Source organism: Crinia signifera, chromosome 6 (genome assembly GCF_055691185.1).
Source record: "Crinia signifera chromosome 6, ASM5569118v1, whole genome shotgun sequence".
NCBI lineage: Eukaryota > Metazoa > Chordata > Amphibia > Anura > Myobatrachidae > Crinia > Crinia signifera.
In genome coordinates, this window is record NC_139222.1 from 194772947 (window position 1) to 194786229 (window position 13283).

Genomic DNA, 13283 nt, shown 5'->3' on the forward strand with positions numbered 1-13283 from the left:
ATTCTAACAATCTACATTAGAAGAAAATATTATTTTTCCATTTTTTAGTGCAATGAGCAAATCAACACGCTACAAATCTCTTGTATAGTACTTCATGTCCTGTTGTATTTTATCAGCAATATTTCTACAGCCAAAAATGTATCTTCTCATAAAGCCACATACATTACTCACTATGGATGCCCTGCATTAAGCTTCCTGTGTATTTAAATATGTACTGTATAAGTGAAGAGCACAGTATGTTTTCTTTGGCTATATGTTAGGCAGTAATGCATATACATAGATTTGGACTTACATATACATAAGCTATTAATAAGTTTAGTGGTAATACACATGTACAATTGAACACTAAGATTTTTGTTATAAAGACAACTAATTGTGTTTCGTTCCAGGTATATCTATTATTGTTATGTTTGTTGTGTCTGTGTTTTCGTTCACTTGTTGTCCTTTCAACCAGTCCATTCTTCTCCTGTGTTAACTTTCAGGTTCCCCTTATTATTATAGTGCCACATCCAGGGGCTCCGCACCTCCCACTGCTGCCACTGCATATGACCGCCACTAGTTACCATGGAAACCACATGAAACTACATGGCGAGAACTTAGGCCTCCATATTGTACCTGTGTGAACGTCGTCATCTTGGGAAGAAGAGCGTCTCATCTCGTGCCTCCAGAAATCACTCCACTACAGCTACTGACTCCACTCAGCTGCAATGGGTTGAACCTCTCTCTTCTTGTTGTTACTTTACACATACAGTAGCTAACTGAGCACAAAGCAAACAGACCTGACACCGGAGCCCTTTTGCTGCAAAAGAGAGGCCTACAGATTAATTTATACTATGGATTTTGGGACCTTATGGCAGCAAAGTGTTTAAAATGTCAGTGTTATTGTATTAAAAAACCAACAATGCAAAAGCATCAAGACATTGTTCTTAGACTCCAGAAACAAATATGTATTACAGATTATAGATGGAAACAATTTGTACACAGGAAAAAGAAACAAAAGGAGAAGGCTTGATCATTTCCACAATAAAATGTGTTTCATCGATGAGACCTACTAAGAAAAATTGATGGACAGAGCAGTCACAAAACAGTAAGCAACCAGGGGACTGAAGGAATAAAAAAGTTTCATTTGAGTTGTGTCACCGTCCCCTCCCGCCTTGGATCAGATGCTTGTCTCTCACCTTCCACTCGTTGTGTGCTGGCATGTCACAGACTCCACGTGTACACCATCCCTGTGAAAAACAATCAGCTCAGAGGAGAAGACAGGAGGATAGTTTCAAAGTCAAATGACTAAACAGAAAAAAATAAAAAATAAAATATATGAATATATAAATATATATATATAAAATACACTGTTTTTATGCTTTATCATGAAGGTCTGTAAAAATAACAATAGACAGTTTTTCTATAAAAAAAAACAAAAACAAAAAATGCTGAAAACGGAAGAGAATGTCTTAGGATCATGTAAAGAAGGCAGTTCTTAAATTGTTGTTCCTCCCTCTAGGTTTTTTTTTTTTTTGCACTAGTGTATCAGGAGGAGTCCCTCGGTCAAAATCATTGTAAAAACAAAAATGACAAAATACAGGATGTGGCTTTGTAAATTCAATATTTTTGTTCTGATTGAAAAAAATGGCACTTACGTCAGGTTTACAGACAGTTTGCATTTCCAGTGATTTTAACTTAAAAAAAGACACACTGACAACCTCTGGCAGGCATGGCTGTTTCACCTTGTTGCCACTCTGCGCAGATTTTTTTGCTACCCTCTCCTTGCCCCAATTGCAGCTGAGATCCCTTAACCTAAACGCCATAATGACGCATATAACCAGTGTATAAAAAAATATTATATTTTGCTAGCAATTATACTGATCATTACATTTGTTTATGCTGATTGGCATACACATAATTATTATTATAAGCTGATAAAGCATTGTGTAGCTAGACTGCAACTCCTACATTTTCTGCCACTTTGGGCATAGCTTACATACAGTAGTTACTTACTGTATGTATGTATTATAATTCCCCCAGGTCCTGCTCACAACCATTGGAATATTGAGAAGACAAAACATGTCACATGATATTAGTATTCAGTATTATCAAACCCCTTTTAGACAAAGCTTGCCTTTCCAGATCCAATTGAAAGTAGATTTTTGCATTATCATGTAGATGTTTGAGATTGCATTCAAATGCACTCATGGGAACTCCTGACACTTGTAAGTGTAACCAAAATCAGGGTGATACCCTCTAAATGATGGAGGTCAGATGAGATTATGGAATTCACTGTGCGTAAAATTCCCTTTATCTCTACTATATCAACACCCAAACAGTAGGGAGAATAACAACTAACAAACAGTGTGCTTTGTTACCGCGCATTAGCACAGCTGCTGACAACTAGTGGACCATGTGGAATATTTGATTTACGATTAACAGAATAGTCAAAAACAGATTTGAAATATAAACACATAAAGCGTATAACACGCAACACCTTGATGGCTATTAACTAAAGGTTGTTTATTTTCCCTTTATTCAAAGAAAACATTAAGGCTTCCCCTACAAAAACATTTAGGGTGAAATTTAATAGGATGAGAGATTCAGAAAATTAGAGATTGGGGGAGAAATCTCCAGTTTTTTTAAAGCAGCAATCATTTACACTGCAAAACCAGTTTGATTTTGAAACTGGACCTACCAAATCTTTCACTTTCTGAATCTCTCCTCCTATTAAATTTCACTCATTGTGTTCTACCAATTTAAATATATACACTCGATTCATTGAAATAATTATATTCTGAAAATATATTTTGTATTCAATCTTAACAAAATTTGTGCTCATTCCAATCATTCTGCATTCAATCTTAATCCCTGTAGGAGAAATGTGGGAATATCTACTGCCATCAGTACAATACATGTCTTCATCCACCCTGATGGCATACAGGGAGTGCTGGAGAGCACCCAAAATAAATCCATGTGCGTGTGGCCACAAATATGCTCATTGTTTAATCAGTCTCCCATATAGCCTTTGGGCTTTTGACATTATTCTTAAAGTGGAACTATACGTTCTTTTAAAATTAAATTTGCTGACTTTAAAGAACCCTTTTGTTAAAAATTAATGAAATTGATAAATGGGTGTTATAAATTACTTTATTCTGATTTGCAAATGTATCTTCACTTGAGCTGGTGGTGCATTGTTGTTTATCAACTCGGTTCCTTACAGCAAACAAAATAGAAATTGACAGATGTGTAGGGTTTTTCTAAGAGCACAGCCTATTTATTAATTAAGATACTATATAGTTCCACTTAGCCTCATAGAAGATAACTTGAATTTGTCATGTTGGTTACAAATCTGTGCTCCTATGGGAAGATCCATGTGAAGAATGAGTACACACACCTTTGAGTGACATATGTATAGCCTAACCCATAGTGATTAGGAAATCCCTGTTTTAGGGCTTTTCCTTCACCTGTGCTAAAGGCGTACTGATAGCAAGAATGAGGATATACAGTAACTCAGAATATCAAACGTTGTCCCTATGGAGGAAGTCTTGTCTTTATATAAAGCTTTAAGTGTCAGAGTGCCAAATACCTTAGCTTTCACACTGAAAGCTGTGTGTACAGACTAGTTTTGTTTGATAGGATACAAAAATTCCTATTCTAAAGAAATTCTACTGAGTGCATCTCATATTTAAAGGACACAAGCACAGAGAAGGTGCTCATATCCAAAGCCCTTACTTTCCAGGGCGTTTGCACAACTAACACCCTTACTTCCCATGTAATTTAGCTTGATGACCAGAAAGTGGGCATTAAGCATCAAAATACTATTTTGTTATAGAAGTGGACCTGTGGGCTATTTGCAGTGCAGAAATTTTTTTTTTTTTTTTTTATCTTTCAACATTTATGGATCCTATAATTATACATATCTCTCATATATGTCTTTACAATTGAACACGCACATGCAAGCACATTACCAAATTACACTCTCCATGGGAATTACATTGCAATAAAGGAAAAACTCAACAACCCTGAAGCGGACTCAGAAACTAACGTAATATGCTGAAAAAAGTTAGAACAAAGCAAACATTAGAATTTCACTGAATTTCACTAAGATATGTTTTTTGGATCTCTGCTCAAATCTCCAATTTTTCCTAAAACCCCTAAGCCAGCTTCCTGTTCCCCTCCCAGTGTTAATTTATGTGATGCCTATGCAGTATTATGCCTGGTTTGTGTTTGCAGACACTGAATCTATGTGGTACTATTGTATGGCAGAATCCAGTTTCACATGAGTGTACTCCACTAGATCTATAGGAACACATGACAACGGCAATTATTTAAATTGATTTGACATCAAAACAAAACGGTTGCTGCTTTGTAGAAAGAAGACGTGTGTAAAGTGAAGGATATTTTGTCTTGTATATAAGTTCACCTGCATTTCATTACACTTGCTATTAAATGAAGCTTTCATCATGTAGATAATAACAAAATGTCTGTATGTTGCAAGTCTTCTTGTACTCATTGGAGAAAATAAAAAAAGGAAAACTATGTTTCAAATAAAGCGCAGCATGAACATTAGCGGCTCGCCGAAGTTTGCGGGTTTTACGAAGAGCCTTATAGGCTGATTTTTCTTTTTCTGCCTCATTTTGACAAAAAAAGAAGCGTTTAAAAGTATCCTATGCAAACACAACATTCTGCATGTACTCTAGCCCGTTCTTATCATTATTTGCTATTTTTTACAATGCGCATCCCTAGCCCGGTTTCCAACACAGATCAGTAAAAAATGCTATCTTTTTTTTTAACTTTCAAACAAAAGCAAAAATAAAAATAAAAAATGCTACAAGTAAAACTTATCAGTGATTCACAATGTCAGCTCCGGACCTAAAAGTTTGGCTTGAAATTCATTCAAATTGGTTATTTGTTTCTACCATTTAGTGTTATCTCTCTACTGTTGTTTGGCGTTTGTGCTTTAGAGAATGAGGCCCATAATATCATGTTGTTATAAACCCCTTTTTGTACATCCCTTTATTGTGCTAGTAACAATATGCACAGAACTTGTTTCATTGTGGAAACGTCTGCATGCTTTATCATGTTTGGTTTTCCAATGGTCAAAAATAAAAGTAAAAAGACCAGAATGAAATTAAAATTTTATGGATTTTTAGAAAAGGAGGGTTTACATTCACCAAATTTTCCTTTGAGACAATCAGATCCCCTGTTTGACCAATGCAACAATGGACTAGAAGAAAGTTGGGAGAGGAAGTTAGCACATGGGTGGAATTGGGAGGTGACAATGCTTTCCTGTCTAATTAAATATTAAACTTACTATTTATTGATTCTGCAGTTTGTTTGAAGTTGGCGAAAATGTATATAAAGAGACATTTGTAAAAGAAGAAAATGTAACGATGCAACTGCAGCATACAGCGTACAGGCCATTCTGCCTTCTATGACTCGGGTACAAAAGACACGTCTCTACCACAACATATGATCAGACGTGTTTAACTGAAGCCACAATGGCTTTGATCATCGCTTCAGTTGTTCAACTCTTTTTCGTGCACATGACAAATAAATTCTTTTGTATGTCATCTTGTGGGTTCATTCTTTCAGTGCATTTCAGCAGATAAACTACATTTTTTATATTGTATAGTCCTACAATTAAATCTGAACTGCCAAAATTAGATCCAAATCTGCACCTTGTTGGCATAAATTCATGTTAGCTCTCCATTGTGAAAGAGAGTGGCTAGAACACCGAAAATGTTCAGGGTTAGAGAACTAACAAATATATGTTAATTGTCCCCATATCCTAACATAGGTATGGTTTCCGAGTAGGGTCAGTGCCATAGTCAGACAATGTGACATCATGACCTAAAAGGACAGATAGCCAGAGCAGGAAGATCATGGGCACTGGGAACATCTCAATGGGTGTGGCCGGGTGACCCTAGGTGCCCTGAAGCTGGAATGAGATACCAATGGAGCAGAAGCTATGTAGACTGTTCGGCCTTGAATGGATGAATGGCATCATAAGTTGCACCCCTTCATTACAGCCCTGTGTGGGTATCCTGAAAACTGAAACAGTCTTCAGTATATCATATGCTGATCTATGCTGTACCAGTATACATAAATCACACAGGAGTTAAGATGAACACATCCGAAACAAGAGATCAGCATCTCAGCAGTTGGAATCTACAGATGGAAGTACAAATCTAAAGATAATAATGGTTTAAAGAAATTTTACATCTCGGATCATTTTATTTATAACTACTACTTTAGTAAAGTAACAGTAATGTTATACTTTCATTCATAATTACAAATAGAGTAAAGTAACAATAACAATATACTTCTTGTTTTCCTTTACAACAAGGCATGTATATCAACAGCACATAGTGCCCCATTTAACAAGAAGAAATAACCACTTTAACACTCTCTAAATGGGTTATGTCCTTTTAAGTAATTAGCAGACATCAATAAGCTTAGTTTATAACTGTTTGTCACTCTACTGCTTAGGCCATCTATCAATGGAGATAACCATATGGCCCCATTGCCAGCCATAGAGACCCAGCAACAGCCACTGCCAGGCATTGCCGAGCCCCCCGCCGGGTGTGCGCGTAATGCGCTTGTGCAGACTGGCCATCTCGCCGGAGCATGACACAACAGGTTGTTATCGGCATTGATTGCCTGCCAGCAACAGGGTGGAAGGTGAAGACGCTAAACCTCACCGGAGATGTAAGTAATGTTAAATACCATGGTTTATTTGTTAGTAAAACTGCATTAAATTAAACTCAATATGCCATTGATAATAAAGATTGTTATTAAACTTGGCCCCTAGCTTATTTATGTTGCTCTTGGATAAAATATGGATTAGCTCTGTGGTTATAAATTAACTGTTTCATATCCCATGAATTAATAATACATTTAAAAAAGGGTTATATAAAGCCATAGGTGCAAAATAGAGAAAAAAGACACTTTAGAAATGTTCAAGCAATTTAGAAATGCATTTACACAAGTTGCAGAAGGACATATACAGGCTAATTAATTAAAGTCATCTGAAGGTGGGCAGTGTTTCCTTACACGGGCCTAATTTATTTTCAGCAGACCTTCACACTGTGGATTTGTCAGATTTACACCCTTTCTCAGGCATTACTGATCACATGCGGAATAGTAATTTAAAATAAAATAGAGTGTAGTTGTTCAGATATGAGAACAGACTGAAAAGGCAATACATGTAGATGGCCTTATTATATTTTATTATACATAAATCCCAATCACAGGGGCGCATAAAGAAAGTCTGGGGTCCCGTGTGCTGTCTCCGCCTCTCTGTCAGCAGCAGCAGACTCTAAGCACTAGTTGGTGTACAGGTCTCCAGGAAAATGTAAAGTGGCAATTTTCCCAGGTTAATTTCCATATTGCATATGTCCAAAACATTAAGAAAATGGCTACTTTTAACATTTTATTGGAGACCTGCACACAAGGTTGTCCTCAGAGTCAGTGCTACTCAAATCTGAGTCTGGAGAGACGGGAGTGTTGAAAAAAATGGGTGCAGTTTGTACAGTGTGGTCCCCTGTACGGGTGCTGGACACGTACCCAACAGTCGGGATCCTGACAGTCAATTACCCGACTTCAGGATCCCGACTATCAAAACGCCGAGAGCTCGGTGCCCGACGGCCACCCGCTATTTTCCCTCGTGGGGGTCCACGACCCCCATAGAGGGTGAATAGAATAGGTGGCTCACATAGCGAGCCATCGTGCCCGCAAGGGGCTTTTTGCGCTCGCTATGCTGTCTAAGTCCGGGCAGTCGGGATCCCGACTGTCGGAGCCCCATACCACACACCCCTGTACACTCTGATTATAGATATGCCACTGCCAAATTAAGTTCAGATAAAAGCATGTAACAGATTAATAATACAGAATCTAAACACGCAGTTCATGCATCAATGTAAAATGCATGAACAAAACTAAATATATGGCATGGCTGATGTCGAGTTGGGGGAACAACTGTTTTGTACAATGGCCTTATGGGTCTGTACATCTGGCAAGTATTGGAGCAATTTCCTGTTTTGCCGATGGCTAGATCAATGAAATTCAACATGTTGAAAATGCTCAGCTTGCTGATTCTTACCCAAAAATTATCAAGAGCAGCGAGCGAGGGATTTTTAACATGCAGTTATTGTCCCCGATTTCACAAATTATTGCTGATCATTGATCTCCATCAATCAGTAAATCAGATTGCTAATCGTCAGATTGAATCAGAAGAACAGGAAATCCCAGCTCAGATGTATGGCCTCCATAAGTCCATATGCAGATGTGGTACTTGTGCCTCTTTATGTTTTGGCGAGTATAATTAAGGCATATTCATGTAATTTAGACAGAATGTTATGGCAGCTAGGAGAGTGTCAGAGAACTGGTGCAAATACACACCAATGGTGGTTATGGCTACCAGCACTAGCTAGTCTCCTCTGATTGCGTATTGACCTCTGAAGCTGATAGGCACCTTCATAGTTTATACTGCCTCTGTTATATGATTTGTGAGCATGCTTTCTTATCATTTGTGCATGACAAGGAAGATTATACCTCTTCTTATAGTGACAAGGGCAGGCGACAGGGGGGGTCAAGGGCCCCAGAGATTCCATGCCCCATCACGCCCGCTGGCCTGTCAGTGACCATCGTGGCCAGGCCATCTACTGTGCACCATCTGTGTGTGGCTGAGTCTGACTGACACTGTGTGCCACTGCTGTCTACTGTGTGTGCGCCCTGCCGTTCGGTGCTCAGAGCCATCTACTCTGTGTGTGCACATGGCCTGTGGCCACAGGTGCACAGCCATACCCGCCGCTGGCACTGTAGCCTCAATTTCTGGCTCCTGTACTTTATAGCACATGCGCGGGTTATCTGTTCCATGCCTGCTTGTAGTACTCGGCGTCCTTTTGTGAAAGTGACAGGCCAGTAGAAGGCAGCAGCGAGGAGCCAGTCCAACAGGACTGAGAACGAGAGAGTCTGCACCTGAAAGCAGGATCTGGAGCAGCGACAGGTTAAATGAGGCTCGTACAGAAGAGGGTTGTGTGGATTTGGGATTAGGTAGGGGCCCCAGAATTATAATTGTGCAGGGCCCCAAGATTTCTGTTGCCAGCCCTGATAGTGACTACAAAACAAATAATGAACCTCACAATGAAACCAGGACATATGGAATATGTTGTCTTGACTTTCTATTCCCGAGTGTACTGTCAACAAACAAGAGAAAGGTGCACTTGTAAATCACGTGTCAATTTCAAAAACACGTGGTGCACTCCTTGTGAGTAAGGGGGTATTCAGATCTGAGTATAACCAGCAGCTGCCTGTGTGAGTGCTCCCTGCTAAAGACCATTTACATCTTCAAGTAAGTGTTCATGTGCTAAAAATGCATACAGCTCAGGAGGGACTCATTTCGGATGTGATAATATTTACAGAGTGACTAGAACACACACACACACACACACACACACACACATTTATAAAACTGTACATTAAATGTATTAACCTGTATTTTTGTGTAATTTGTTCTTTTTGAAGGCAAAAAAAGCTTTTATCCTTGAATTATTGGCATCATAGGTGTGTTTGATTAGATCACAACAAAGAAAAGAGTTTTGTTCAACGGTATTTTAGAACAAGATAAAAAGATACATTGAAATGAACAAGTACTAATGGTATAGCAATCGGGATTCTTCTGTGGAATTATTATTTTTCATTGTGCAAAATGAAATATAATATGTTGCCGTATATCTTATAATTAACACATTATTTATTGCCATAAATATGTTTACTATGTTAATCACAGCTAAAGTGAAGTAGGTAAATGTATATTATCCAGTAACCTCCCTTTAGAAGTTGTCTTTAATCACTATTTCTCTATTTAAAAAATGTTTAAAACAGTTAATGTGGAAATGCCCACAGAAACGCAATGGGTCAAATTTAATAGGGTGTGAGAATCAAAAAGGGAGGGATTTTGGGAGAGTTTTCCCATTTTTTTTAAAGTGGTATTCATTACCATGTCAAAATCAATCTGTTTTTTTTTCTTTTAAGTGTAGATGATTGCTGCATTAAAAAAAGTCTCCCAAATCCCTCACTTTCTAATTCTCACACCCTATTAAATTTGGCCCATTATATGCATTGATCCAAGTCAGTGACGACTGACTCTCTCGCTACCATTTATTTTCTAAACTAACACAATGGGGGAAATTTACTATGATGAGAGGTTTATTTCATATGGGATGTTGCTATTGGCAACCAATCAGATACTATCTATTATCTTCTAGAAGTTGCTAAATAAATAATAAGTAGATTCTGATTGGTTGCCCCTGTGAAATAGAACTCCCTTCTTAGTAAATTTCTCCCAGTACCTCTTCTCATTCATATCAAAACCTTATTTCTTGGATTAGTTGGACTTAATTTAGATTTGTGCCACTTTAAGATTTAGATTTAAACTTTCATTCCAAAATATGTATATATTTAATGTTGCATACAGTGCATATTTATGCATATTTATATATATAAAAAAATAAAAAACACAATTTGCATAAGAACTACTTTTTCAATTTGCTCCTGACCTAGGAATAAATGTACAGAATGTGGTTAGATTTTGTTTGTCACACAACACCGGACGCATGGCAATATAGGAAGCTATTGGCTGCTACAACCATGTGTTATAAAGGACACTGTGATCACTGGGTGAATAATATGCCATCTTATTGAAATTCTAACAAACCACCAGTACTGTATGTACAAAACAAAAATGGCACCACGCTTCAGTGGGCGACACTGTTATAAATGCACAGCGATTGTAAACCAACATTGTATGTGTATATCCAACCCTAATTATGTTGCCTGTTAAAGTATAGCATAAGTCACAAAAATGGCATCAGCAAGACTTCTTGCCCACTTCCTTGCTTTAACCCCCTACTACCTTCAGTTGGCACATTGTTAATAGAGAATACCTGAGCCTGTGGCCAAGAAATGGTCCATATAAGCAGTTATACGTTTTCACTTCCCAGTGCCCTAGTTTTGCAGACTGATTCTAATTCAATTTCTCTGCTATTGTTTAGTTCACAGCTCCCCTGTGAAGCGTCAAATGCTGATGTTCCGTCAGCTCTGAACTGTCGTTTATATTTGTCATTCAACCCTTGTTAAAAAAAATAAAACAGGATTCCGCCTGCATCCGTGCTCTCCGCCAGAGAATTCCCCATAGTAAAATTAGTCCATTTAGATGGAAACTTCTGTGTCACTCCCGTCTAAATTGGCAGATCTGGCTCTTTTGCAAAAACCAATAAAGTGTGAACCTTGATGCAGCTGCCAATCAAACTCATCTTTCGTGAGCAAAGCCAGACGACAATAAAAGAGCAGGAATGTTTCTGATTGGGTCTTCTCAGCTAGGCATGTCAGCTTGCACCTGCCATGCTTGGTGGTGCTCTGTTGCTTGGTCCTAATAATGGGGCATTGGAATTTTCAGCATGAAGAAGTTATTTACATTTATTTATACCGTTTACAGCTCTGTCTTTCTGAAATTTGCCTAGCAGAGAAAGTGTTAGCTTGGTGCCCTGGATCGACTATTGAAAGCAAGAACTGTCTGTTGGGTGTACATAACCTGTGCTAAGGCCCTTATTCTGTTGACTCGAAAGGCTGCAAATTTCACGGCCTTTCGAATCCACCAGTCACTGTCCGCCATCTGCACTGCTGCCCACCCCCCCCCCCCCCTCGCACGGCGCACCCATTCGCAGCCTTGCTTGTGGGCACAAAATCATTTAATGGTCGCCTACCATCAAATGATTTTTCAAGCGCTCGCAAATCTAAGACACCTTTTTGGTGTCTTATATCTGCAAGTGCCTGTACGGGAAGCAGACGGGCTGCTTACATCCACTGACGTCAGCGGCCTGCCCCATGCACCCACGTCATTGGGGGATTACCATGAGAATGCCCAGCGTTTTCATGGGAACGCCCATGAAATGCTGGGCATTCCCATGGGTGTTTTCCCCAGCCTGCAACCCCCCCTACCCCCCCATACGCACTGTTTTGTGCGAGCGCCCGGCGAATAATCTATTCACCGTAGGCGCTCACACACAGGGGCTGCACAAGCACATAACTGCCTATGCTGCCTATGCGAACACACCGGGGAGCAAATCAATCAGAATAAGGCCCTAAGTGTAATCACAATGCTAGTGTGTGAGCACTTTCCTATACAGCGAAGCACTCGCCATCTTTCGGGTTGCAGTGGCTGCTTGTGACATCACACCGTGGCCCGCCCCACAAGCGGTTCGGACATGCCTGCATTTTATGGACTGCACCCCAGTATTAAAGCCCCCGCAATGACCCACTCGCTGCCCCCCTCCGTTGTCCCTTAGACTGGGGTTGAATTCTCACAATGTGACTGCAGTTTCAGTGATTGGGCACTCACGCTGGCCTATGTGCACATGCACAGATTGATTAAAATCACAGAATTTTCTTATTCTGCAACATTTACTGTAATTGGAGTAGATGGAGAGTTATCATTGGCAAATTCCAAAGCCAAAATTTGCACAATTGTATAGCCAAATGGAAAATGAGACAAACATGAAAAGGTTTTAAATAGTCATTCGTTTCTACTTCTGGGGTGTTCATGACATCATCAACAAAGAGAAGTAAGAATAAGAAATATTAAAAAAGTGATTTTGGTTTATATGGACTATAACGTTATTAAGGCCATAGCTCAGTCTGCACATGTGATAAGTGGTATGAACACCCCCAGGACATGGTAAAATGGAAATATCATTTACTATATATACTGTACATACTGTGTACACATTGGTAATAGCTGGTAACATTGTAACTTTTAACATTGTAACATACAATAACATTCTAACTTTTACTACCAAAGTCAGAGTCACATAAGAATAGTCATAAAAAAACAACACAAGTTGTTTGTGCAGCCTTTATGGGCATCGTTTTTAATAATTCTGTTTTTGCTGCAGTATTGATTTAACCTACTAGTGATTCTGTTTACAGAGATAGTTCTTTTCGGTGTACTCCCAGCAACTCAAAAACTTTGACATTTTTAGATTTGCTTATGTAATAAAACAAAATCACACAGACGTAACTACAACCATAGTTCTCCCACCTGTTGGAAATTCAACATTTCTACAGAAAAGGCTCTTTGTATGGATGCAGTGGGCCTGTCACAGGGTAATGCTTGGCTCAGACGCTACTCCAAAAATAAAAATGTAAATATATACCAGTTTGTTCATACTCAGCTCAATATGTGTATGTGGTCTGCACCCTCATCATCACCCTCACTGGCCTGTTGTTTGTCAATC

At 38.9% G+C, this 13283-nt stretch overlaps 1 protein-coding gene across 11 annotated transcripts in view; it reads left to right on the plus strand.

Moving 5' to 3' along the window:
• Nucleotides 1–5526, plus strand: part of PAX2 (paired box 2) — a 69546-nt gene extending 64020 nt beyond the window's left edge. For 6 of the 11 annotated variants that reach the window (XM_083148501.1, XM_083148504.1, XM_083148506.1 and 3 more), the window contains one exon: nucleotides 483–5526. In XM_083148501.1, the coding sequence (XP_083004627.1) occupies nucleotides 483–559 (77 nt within the window). In that variant the 3' untranslated portion in view covers nucleotides 560–5526. The remainder of the gene's footprint in view (nucleotides 1–482) is intronic. The other 5 variants (XM_083148498.1, XM_083148503.1, XM_083148505.1 and 2 more) reach the window with 1 other exon arrangement.
• Nucleotides 5527–13283: the final 7757 nt, after the last annotated feature.